Raw genomic sequence first — 10948 nt, 5'->3', positions numbered from 1 at the left:
ATGTTCGGCGATGCCTGTCTCACAAATAGAATCTGAGGACCTGGACCGTTGGTTATGTGCACCCCTGTATATGGCCAGGTATTCGGCTCCGTCAAGGACATCGTCGGGACATTCGAGAAATTCTACCGAGACCAACAGAAAGTCTTCCTGCCCGAGAGGCGAAAGACAAGCACCCCTGATGGGATCCAACGGCTTTAGGCTTCAAGTGGATTCATCCCAAAAAAAATCTTTACTCCTTCATCCGACTCCACTCGCACGCATGAGCGCTTCGAGAAGCCCGGCTCGCTCCCGCGAAATGAGATCGTTGCTGCAGTTGGAACCGCGAAGTCTGCGCGTTGAGTGAGGAGGACATGGGGTGCGAATAAGGCACATTAGATGATACGAGACCTGCGGCGAGAGCTTCCCGGGCTGAAGCCATCAAGCAGACGCTATTTGTCTTTGTGAAGATGCTTCATCTCTTGGCCGGTCTCTTCTATGCTGGGAAAGTCGTGTGAGAGTCATTTGAAGCGCTGGCCACAGCTCATGTCTCGCATGCTCTGCTACACGCAGTACGTGAAGTCTGATGGTGCCAACGCCCCCGAGGGGAAACAACTTCCAATCACCACATCATTCAGAAGGAATTAGATCTAAGGTGACTCTCGGTGGTTTCTAAGATGAGTGAGTATGCCATTGAGTCATGCTAAATGAGGCTTCCTGCAGCCTCGAAACCTTGACTGCTGCGGAGACCGCGCTGCGTCTATCGGATTGATAAGTTTTTCTTGGCGAGTTCAACTCTCGATGTCAGCTCTGCGAATTTTGTGTTTCTTGATATAACTCGCGCCGCCTTTGTTCGAGGACCGAAATTAGGTCACTGAGCGCTCGAATAGAGCCTTCTTTACTCGCAGCTACCACCAGGAAAGTCTGCTGAAGTTGTCTTGTGCATGATAGCATGATCCGTAGCTACCGAAAACGTGTTTCTACGAGATTGCTCGAAGCAAACTCGGCTTTGTGAAGTGAAGAAACGGGCATATGTTTGTGTTGGACGGTAGCCGGCGCTTCTTAAGACAGAAAGGAACTCAGTGTGGTTTCCTATAGCTTGGCCCCCGGATACTCCGGACTTCACAATCTCCGTTCTGGTTTTGGCTTCGTCAGCAGCTTAGCTGAACCCCTTTTTCTGATGTCTCAGGGGCCAAAAAAAAAATGGGAAAAGAATGATGGATTTTTACTGATTGAAGACATGTGAAAATATTTGCGTGCCTAGGCTTGTGGGTATACTTGGTACGCAGAGTATGGCCTGAGGTAAGACGTTTTCTTTCCACTTTATGACTGTCAAAGATGGACCTGCGGTGGGCTTGAACAATGCCGAAGGAGATTTCTGGAGGCTGGTAGTGTTGGGACATAGCCGCGGGACGGCTGAGACGACGTTGGCACTTTCGTGTTTCGCGGGTTTGGGATCATGAGGAGGATGCTGCCTCGCTCTCCGACGGATGAGAGACGTTATTGCAGACGAAGACCTTGCAAGGTGAGGAGCAAAGGATCGTTGATGGCGTGTACAGACTTCACCATAAACCAGCTTGTCTTGAGCTGTGCCTCTTCTTTAATTACGGCCACGGTTTCGTGGATGATCTTGACGGCAACTCTCTGGATCCCCAATAACTTTGGCCGGATGTAAAAGCTTGTTCACCAGGGCAGCAGCTCCGTCTCACGAGTTTTACTCCAGGCCAATCTCCAAGTCCCATCATGTACCATGTGATTATCGAGTCGACACCCTGTGGTGAAAGTGGCGACGACCACTGCTCAAGTCTTACTTTTGTTTGATGTTATCATACTCTGGTTTCTCGCTGAACTCGAAATTTCCGTCAGCTCCGCCAGCTCCGGTAGGTGTTTCGGATAGCCTCAAGATGTTCCACACAGACTCAGCCTCCGAGGTCTAGGCAGATATAGCAGGCAACACCGCACGGCTTGGTTCCTTCCCAGTCCTTTTATCCCTACATGGATCGACTCCACGTCGTGATCGGTGCTCTTGACAGACAAGCTTGCACTGGTGTCCCCCTCAGTCAGATATGACCCGAAATATAGTATAAAAGCAGGTAGGTTTGCCTCCAAGATCTTATTGAAAAGGGGACCGTTCTATCATATTCGAAGACGCTTGGGTGGAAGATGGTAAGCTGTCCACCACATGTAGCGCGCGGTGGAGGTGACCCGTCAGAACGTCTATGTGCCTAGTTGAGCTCCATGGTACTATTGCCATTATGGAGGCCGCATCAAGACGTAGGCCTCTATCAACGTCTCTGGACGAGTATTAGCCTATGATACACTGCAGAAAGAGTACGAAGGGCTCGAGGCAGATTACAAGCAGCAGTATTTAGTGGCCGAACGACCGAAAATATGCATCCGGCTCGTCAACAGAGAATCCCCAGAGATGCATGAAGACATCCATCTTGTGAGGGCGCTCACGTGTGTCCTTGAACCCAAATTCATTCAATGAACCATTCAATGAAGTTAATCTTTCTGAAGAGCCAGTAGACAGGTATCAGAACAGTTGAGTCCCTCCTCGTTATTCCCATTGGCGAAAGACAAGCATTTCCACTGGCTTGCGTCCGTAAGTTGGCCGGATCACGGCACTAGTGAGGGAACTATTGTTCTATAGCGGAGCGGAAAGCGTTATTCTATTAACAAATCTATGGCCAGTAAGTGAAAAGGGAGGACATTTTCTCGATGTTATTTCCAAAAGTATACCAGACGAATACGTTCAGAAACGGAGGTCCTGCGTGCTCTTGCCATTGCTCCAGCATTTGAATTTGGATTAGGCAAACTGACGATCTAGACAATGCCGGGATCTGTAAAACCTCAAACTACCTACCTTACGACGTAATAGCCAACGACTAGCCTGCAGAATGGAATGCGGTCACTATCATGGCATCAAGGCAAGTCAAGCTCAATCCTTGGCCGGATAGTGCTCGTGTCTACGTACTTGAGAATTCCAGGCCTTCGCACAAATTGAAGCTGCATCGTTTTGGAGATAATGGTTATACAAACAAAAAAAGACAGATACAACAAGGCACAAGGCAAATGATAGGGAACTTCAACGGAAGACACATAGTTAGAGGTAAACCTTTCTCATTGGCGAAGTGGTATCTTGGTTTATCGATCCGAGTCAAAGCAAAATCCCGCTCCCTGACTCCAAGTGGCTAGCCATGCAAGAGACACCACCCAAAAAACTCGGCAACTTTTCAATCACATCACACTAAACCCTCTCGTGATGTCAACAGCTATCTCCGTCTGCTACGAGAGGTGGTCGGCGCCGGCTCGAATGCATCCTCGTCCGAAATCTCATCATCGCTGATCTCGACAGCGGCTTGCGAGGCGGTAGCCTGCGAGAAGTTAAGCTTGGTCTGCCGGGTTGTCTTCGGGGCCGCGCGTGCAGGCTGAGATCGTTTGCCCCGAGTAGGCGGCGGTGGCGGCGGCTCCTCAAAGTCGTCGTCCATCACCACGTCCTCTTCCTCGGATTCTTCCTCAAAGACGGGCTTCTTGCGACCTCGTGCAGGCGGCTTCTTGGCTGGAGCTTTCTTCGCCGGAGCTTTCTTTGCTGGGGCAGCCTTGGTAGCTCGAGTGGCCGCTGCTTTCTTCGCAGGTGCTTGGCGGGCCGGGGGCTCGTCCTCGTCCATCAAATCATCCTCGTCATCCTGGGTAGCGGTCCCTCGTGGTTTGAATGTAGGCTGAGCGACAGCCTCGGTCTCAACCACTCCAGGCTGATCCTCCCAGTGTCCATCAAGGTCGGAATCCCACTCATCCGGCTTCGGTTTAATAGTGCGCCTGGAAGTCTTCTTCAAGGCTCCCTTGGAGAAAGCTTCTTCAAGCTTTGCCCGATACGCCTCCATCGCAACGTTGAGATCATCCTCATCAGAGTCAAGGTTGAGCATTTGCTTCACCTGGCCTGCCAATGATTCGCTAACAAACTCCTCCATCGCGTGCTTGTCGTCCTTGTTGACGAACTGGTTGACGGCATCGCCGAAGGGTGCAGTTGGCAGGATCTTCAGAGACTGGGCTGCGAGGAACTCCTGTACAAGGGCCTCCACTTTGATGGTGTCCAGACCTAGTGTTTCCTCGAGAGCCTCGGGAATGTCCGTGTCGGTATTTCGTCCTGAGTAGCATGAGATTAGTGGATCAAATTATCAGAGTAAGGAACAGCTTACTTGTCGCACCAGCCTTCTTGCGGTGAAAGTATACGACATCATTGGTGTTTGCCACCTTGCCGATGAACCTGTTTGAAAACCGCTGGGGATTCTCGCAATCGTACTGGCCACCCTCTGGAGCCGTGTACTCCACTTTGAGCCGGATCAAGGGTAGTGGAGGTTCTTCCTCATCGTTCTCCTGGACAGCGAACCACTCCTCATTCGCCTCTTGAATCATCTCGTCGACGACCACCATTAATCTCTTGGTCAACTCCTGTCTGTTTTCTTTCTTCGTGTGCAGCCCCTTAAACCGCGCATCGGTCGATAATTGAATCTCCTTCGTAATGAATGGGCGTACTGTCTTCAATGGCAATTTCTCGACCTTGAACTCTCTGCCTGTAACATTCAAAATCGCCACATGCTTTGGCACCGCCTCGCCCGGAACCAGGGATGTCGCTACCGAGGAGCCGGGTTGCATGACGTGGAAGCCAGTTTCCGGGTTCTGCTGAGGTTCAATCAAGCACTCGTGCTCATGACCCCAGACGACAAGGTCCATCCAGTCGGGTAGCACATTTTCGGGCAGATATGATGTTGCGGTATGTGCGTGGTGGTTTTGATGTACTGTGAGTAGGTTGAACCAGTCTGACTGCTGGACACCCGGGCGGAACCACTTGACCTTGTGGTCCCTGAATGTTCGAAACATGCGCTCGTCACGAACATTGCTCAAGCCGAACAGCGCAAGCTTGGTCTGACCCTTTTGTAGTAATACCGGCTTGGCCTCAATGTTGTCGGCCTCGGCAATGCGACCAAAGTAGTTGACCAGCCCAGCAATCTGGAGCAGGTCCAGTGAGCAGAAGTGGCCCTCGCCGCTGGGATCGTCGTGGTTTCCGTGGATCGAAAAGACGGGTATAGAGATATTGATGTCGGGGTCTTCGTAGTTGACGTGAGGGAACGCACCCTCAAAGACTTCGTTCGCATCGCTTAGGAACTCGAGCTCGCAGGGCTTCATGCCTAAGCAGTTCTTGCGAAGACTGCGCATAACCTGGTACATGGACTTTCGGGATGGCTTATTATCGTGGAAGAGGTCGCCGCCTAACAGCACCATGTCGACCTATGCTCCTTGTCAGCCGGCGAAGCACCACTCTGGGGCGAGGTACCTCCGTACATCTTGGCTCTTGGCCAGGTTCAGAATCTCGTCGAACGTTTTCCAGCTATCGTCCTTGCGAATCGGGTCTCGCTCCTCGTAGCCGACATGATTATCTGTCGCAACCAGAATGCGGATAGTGTCCGCTTCTATACGGGGGTTAGAGCTCTCGGGCGGTACGTAGTCTGGGGGAAGAAGGATGGATTACCTGTAAGGTCGGGCATGATGTCGAGCGGACCAATGGGTCAGTCCCAGGCCGACGATGAGCACTGGTGAGACTGGCCGATCGGGCGGAGAGTCTACTGTAGTATCGAGTAAAGTACTAAGGCAGCTGCTTGAACTGGAGGGGAGGAATTCAATGGTGGGTGCCCGCCGTTGGCGTTGGGGTTTAAGTGGCCGTCGCGCGGCGCGCCTCTCCAACAGGCAGCGACGCGAAATCCCCAGCGCCACAGCTGCGCACTCACGTGGTGGAGGGGTCCTCCCGGGTGGCCTGTGCTTCTGTGGCTAACTTCCGCTGTTCACCGAGATACACTTCGTCTGCCGAGCCCTCACCTCGATACTCCGTACACCTTGGCCGGCGATGGTGGTGAGGTGAGCCGGGCCGGAAATTAAGCTTATTCCGAGGGTTTTCTGCCCCTGGCCCGTTCCTGCTCTTCATCCAGTCTTTTCTGTCCACGACTGCGGCCACTCCCGCGATGCCAACCTTAACCGTCGTTCTCTTCAGTCTGAAAAGACTCCCGATGCCTGGACACATTGGACTGGGCATCTTTACTCCTGTTTCTGGTCCCAACGCTGTCTGAAAAGTTCTCTGGCTCTACCTGGGCTTTTGAGTGGCAGAGGAACAGGCAAAGTCGGCTGGCTCGAGGGCAATGCGCACAAGGTCGCCTCTCGATCTCTGTCTGAAGATGTGCAGCGCCTCAAATGGTTGTTCATACGTAGTCCAAGTGGACTTCATGCCATAGCTGAGTGTATTCAGGAATTTCGAGTCGTTGAGTGACAACCCTGTGAACGGCTAGCCAGCTTTCGGCGAGTCAAGATATGCACCCCTCGTGTGATCGGTCCCTCGTATCGAAAGCTTGAAGCTCTGGGATGCCGTCTGCGGCGGACTCCTCCGTCATCATTACTCGAAAGCTCGGGGGCGGCGAGGCCATGGCGCTGGGCCGTTGGCAAGGAGGTGATGGGCCACAGGCGAAGCTCTGCCGATCAATCCATTTTCTACTACCGGTATTTCAGTTGCCCGTCCTGGCCATGCTTGCCAATAGTGCATTGATTTGGCAAAGCCAAGACTGTCTTGTCTGTGCAACCCTACACCGATGCCCCGTTTCTTGTCAAAAGTCCCTCGACGAAAACAGAAGGTTGATCTGACTGACATACCTCTTTGGCTTTGCTGTCTGCAAGGCAGATCGTCGTGGTGGATGCCTATCAAGAACCCCATTTGCCCAAGGCGACCAAAGACAACTTCTCATGGTCGACGTATAGGTAGTCCGCCACGACAACCACCCAAAACTCTAAGAGCACTTTGTTGAGCAAAGTGTCTCAATTGAGTCAACTTCTACAGACGCGAACAAGTACTTGATTAAGCCCGAATAGGGAGGTTGAACGGTACTGCCCTGGTTGGATGATTGGCCGTCTTGGCGAGAGCTTGGCATGCACGTTAAACGGAGCGTTTAATGTCGCGATACCACCGCACCCCGCTAGCGCCGGCTTTCAAAGCTTACTCGCCCTTCCAACTTCATCTCCCAAGGGAGTCAAGGACCGTCCGGTCTCGCTGGGCAATCGACGTGCCGAGATCATCGGATGTCTTATCGGCCCTGGATGGTTGTAACTTGTGCGGGTGCTCATTCGTGTTCCAGCGCTTCTCGGTCTCTTCCGACTCATGCAACTCGTGCATCCAACACTATCCAACCAGGACCCGAGGAAGCATCAGGCATCGCCTCAAATCCTCAGCTCAGCTCCATATGGCCTTTGGCATGCCAAGATCGTCGTATTTCAGAGTCCACGAATCAGAACCACAAGTCTTTCCCCAGGTGGTTCAATCCCGATGCCCACGCCGTGCCCGGCCCTGTTGAGTGGCCGATTGCCCATATTGAAGTCCTCAGTTCAACCTCAAAGAGGAAGGCATTCTAGCTTACCCCATGGTCTTCATTCCCGCGCATCCAGTTTTCTTGATTTCAGAACTTGTCTGAGTTGTCTTTTGCTCCAAGCCCACTTTGACTGGCAGAGCCAAAGCTTACCTTGAACTGATCCGGAAGGTCGCAAACATCTTAGTCCCCGATTGACTCCCTTGCCCATTACCATGTATCGTAAGAACGAGAAACATCGAGAGACACTCGAGAGGGTGCCCTCGAGTATATATGTAATGCCAATCCTCCACCATCAAGGTCCTTCTTCTCTCTTGCTCTCCATCCCTCTCAGCTCTATCAAGTCCCGGTCCCCTTGTCCAAGCCTCGATCCAATCAGTTCAGCTCTACATCATGCAGTTCAAGCTTTCTGTCGTTGCGGCCCTCGCCGCTGCCGCCTCCGCCGCCGTCACTCCCGCCCGTCTCGGCTGCGGTACTCATGATCCTACCCCTGAGCACATTGAGATCTCCAAGAAGCTTGCTGAGGAGGAGGCTGCCAACAATGGCACCGTGAGCCTCATGGCGGCGGCCACCATCAACGTCAACGTCTACTTCCACGTTGTTGCCTCTTCCCAGACCGTGGCGAACGGCTACATCACCGTCAGTACCAGTGTAAACCCCTTACAATTTTTACTGTCGATCTCTAACAGCTTCAACAGGACAAGATGCTGGCTGACCAGCTGGCCGTCATGAACAGTGACTTTGCCCCCCACGGCATCAGCTACACCCTGGTTGAGACCACCCGCACCATCAACGCCAACTGGGCCCAGGATGGCGACGAGATGGCCATGAAGCGCGCCCTCCGCAAGGGTACCTACAAGGACCTCAACCTCTACTTCGTCCGCACCCTCGGCGGCGACTTTGGGTACTGCTACTTCCCCACCACTGCCGCTGCTGGCTCCACCGCCTACATCCGCGACGGCTGCACCATTCTCTCCTCCACCGTGCCTGGCGGCAGCGAGACCAACTACAACCTCGGCAAGACCGTCACCCACGAGGTCGGCCACTGGTTCGGTCTCTACCACACCTTCCAGGGCGGCTGCACTGGCGCCGGCGACTCCATCGCCGATACCCCCGCCCAGGCCAGCTTCTCCACCGGATGCCCTACCGGCCGTGACTCCTGCCCTAGCCAGGCTGGTCTCGACCCCATCCACAACTACATGGACTACTCCTACGACTCTTGCTACGAGGAGTTCACTCCTAACCAGCAGACTCGCATGTACAGCTTCTGGAACCAGTACCGCGCATAGAGCGGTTGTATCTCTGGATACGGTTCTGTCATTTTGGCGTGGTGTTACATTGGAAGCGTGGAGTAGGGGGAGCTTGAATAGAGGTTGATGAGATTTGATGAGATCTATGACTGAGAGCGGCTGAGGGCTCTGGAATATGAGCTCTATGTAAACATAATCATCAGGTGTCTTGACTTTAGTATAATACCCTACGAATATTTACTAGATCATAATTCTTCAAAGACACTGTTCTCTTTCATGCCGGCCGATGTCTTTCTCGATTCCCGGTCAAACTTGACGCGCAGTGCGGGGAAACTTACATTAGTTGCCTTTCCGTCCTTACCCACAGTGAAGACAACCTCATCTATAGCAATATTGCCGTATGTAAGCGATCCAGCACCTCCCCAGGTCGATCCGCACTTCTTTCCCAGTATGGGCTCCCGACCCGACGGTGCCGCATCAGGGTTCGAGAATACCGCTCGGAATGCGATTTTCCCCTGGTCTTGAAGTCCCATGAACTGTAGATCCGCACCCTGAAACCCAAGTTTCCTGCCCGACTCTGAGAAGAAGTCCGTGCCGTTGATCACAAGTTTCTGGAGTGTTAGACCGATTCTGCCGGGCACGAGCGTCAACTCGGCACGGGAGTCCGATCCGTCGTCGGCCACATAAATGCCAGCAAGGTCCTCTCCCGCGGCCTCCCGGCCGGCGGCATCGGCGGCGGGTATCCACTTTTCCAGGAGTAACTCGCTGAGGACGTCGAACGTAGAGTCGGCAATGCCATCGCCATAGGCGGTCTTGGAAGCTGTCAGGAGGGTGAAGCCAATGTTGTGGTCGGGTGAGAGGATGAGGTAGGTCAGGTAGGCTCCGATGCCGCCGTTCTTGGTGTATAGATCCACGAGCCGAGTGTGCTTTGAGCCGGGAGCTGCGGCGACGTCCATTCGAGTAATTTCCCACGGGCGCCCGACAGCACTGTGAGTGTGTTGGGTGTGAGTTACCGGTCGGAGCCATTCACGGGTTGCGGCTTTGGGTAGGATAGACGAGGCGAGAATGGAACGGCCAATGGCGGAGAGGTCGCCCAAGGAAGAATAGACGCCGCCGGTCCTGGAAAGACTTGTCAGCTCTAATCATAAAGTAATTAGTGTGAAAGGCAGACTGTTGGCAATTATTCTCACGGGGTATATGAGGCCATTCCCTCATGAAAAGGGTAGCCTATCAACGACTTGAACGCCGATGGGTCGAGATCAACGACGTTAGCATTAGGGTCGTCCTTTGGCGGATCCCAAAAAGTTCGAGACAGCCCCAAAGGCTCTGCAATGCCTTTCTTAAAGGCATCACCTACGGAGCTGCCTGTGATGTTCTCAAACGCCCACCCGATGAGCTGGAACGCCTCATTACTGTACACTGGGGTGTGCCAGGTTGTCGTAGCGGGATACTGCTCCAGCAAGGAATTGAGGACTTCTATATATGACCAGTTTAGCAAGAATCACCCCAAAGAGAAACAAGAAGATGGCCCACCATCTCTGGTACAGGGTCGCATGTCCGGCAGACCGCAGTTCACGATGTCGGAATCGTTCAGGTAAGGGAGCCCCACATACTCGATGCCCGGCATACCAGATAGGTCGACGAAGTGATCTGATCATGATGAGCTGTTAGTGGTCACAGAGATAGACGTGGTGTTTTACTATTGCGTGCGATACCACTCATATGGCTGGCCAAACCTCCCAAAGTCACCTCAGACCATTGCACCCGATGCGCTCGGTGCCCTGCCGGCGCGTCCGCAAGCTCCGGGATGAACTTGGTGATCGGCTCGTTCCAGTATGTAGGGCCCAGCTTGACGAGAATGGTGTATACGGTCAATAGTTTCGTAACGCTTCCAATGCGATACAACGTATCCGAATCCAATGAGCCCCCGGTAACTGTCCCCTTGAGCTCGGTCCCCTGATGATGATACTCGTAGAGAAACTCATCCGAATCTGCAGAGAATACACTGATTGAAAACGAGGCAGTGGCAGTGTTTATCTTGCCCAATTCGGTTTCACCGGTTGAGATCGCATTGTTGATGAGTTTTGTAAATGACTCCCGTTTATCTTTGATTACCTGTGACTTATGAAGGTTTGGAAGAGGATAGGCTGGCCCCAGTAAAGGGCAATTCGTGAGGTCGGCCCTTTGGCTGGTGACCAGTGCATCAATGGCAAGAAGACTAAAAGGCTGGAGAAGTCGCATGATGCCGCCTTTGTTCTGATGCAAAGTTCCAAAGTTGAGAGGAGGGAGTCAGCATCGGATCTCTGAAGGAGAGAGGGC

General features: G+C 53.0%; 3 protein-coding genes across 3 annotated transcripts; 1 reads left to right on the top strand and 2 right to left on the bottom strand.

The window, feature by feature from the left end:
• Positions 1 to 3092: 3092 nt before the first annotated feature.
• On the bottom strand, positions 3093 to 5845 carry BDZ83DRAFT_645409 (DNA repair protein). The gene is made up of 4 exons (XM_060509843.1): positions 5507 to 5845; positions 5320 to 5447; positions 4176 to 5265; positions 3093 to 4123 (listed from the first exon to the last, which is right to left on the bottom strand). The coding sequence occupies exons 1-4, from the start codon at positions 5520 to 5522 to the stop codon at positions 3252 to 3254; spliced, it is 2106 nt and encodes a 701-aa protein (XP_060357101.1). The 5' UTR covers positions 5523 to 5845; the 3' UTR covers positions 3093 to 3251.
• A 1872-nt stretch (positions 5846 to 7717) lies between these two features.
• Positions 7718 to 8857, top strand: BDZ83DRAFT_714571 (extracellular metalloprotease). The gene is made up of 2 exons (XM_060511658.1): positions 7718 to 8018; positions 8078 to 8857. Exons 1-2 carry the CDS (start codon positions 7773 to 7775, stop codon positions 8666 to 8668), a joined length of 837 nt encoding a protein of 278 aa, XP_060357100.1. The 5' UTR covers positions 7718 to 7772; the 3' UTR covers positions 8669 to 8857.
• On the bottom strand, positions 8485 to 10870 carry BDZ83DRAFT_736568 (beta-lactamase/transpeptidase-like protein; the record flags this gene model as incomplete). The annotated part of the gene is made up of 4 exons (XM_060513003.1): positions 8485 to 8811; positions 8968 to 9767; positions 9983 to 10105; positions 10330 to 10870. 4 exons carry the CDS (start codon positions 10868 to 10870, stop codon positions 8773 to 8775), a joined length of 1503 nt encoding a protein of 500 aa, XP_060357099.1. The 3' UTR covers positions 8485 to 8772.
• Positions 10871 to 10948: the final 78 nt, after the last annotated feature.

The sequence above is a fragment of the Colletotrichum acutatum genome (genome assembly GCF_030867785.1).
Source record: "Colletotrichum acutatum strain CBS 112980 chromosome Unknown BDZ83scaffold_319, whole genome shotgun sequence".
Classification (NCBI taxonomy): Eukaryota; Fungi; Ascomycota; class Sordariomycetes; order Glomerellales; family Glomerellaceae; genus Colletotrichum; species Colletotrichum acutatum.
This window is presented reverse-complemented; position numbering and strand designations above follow the sequence as displayed.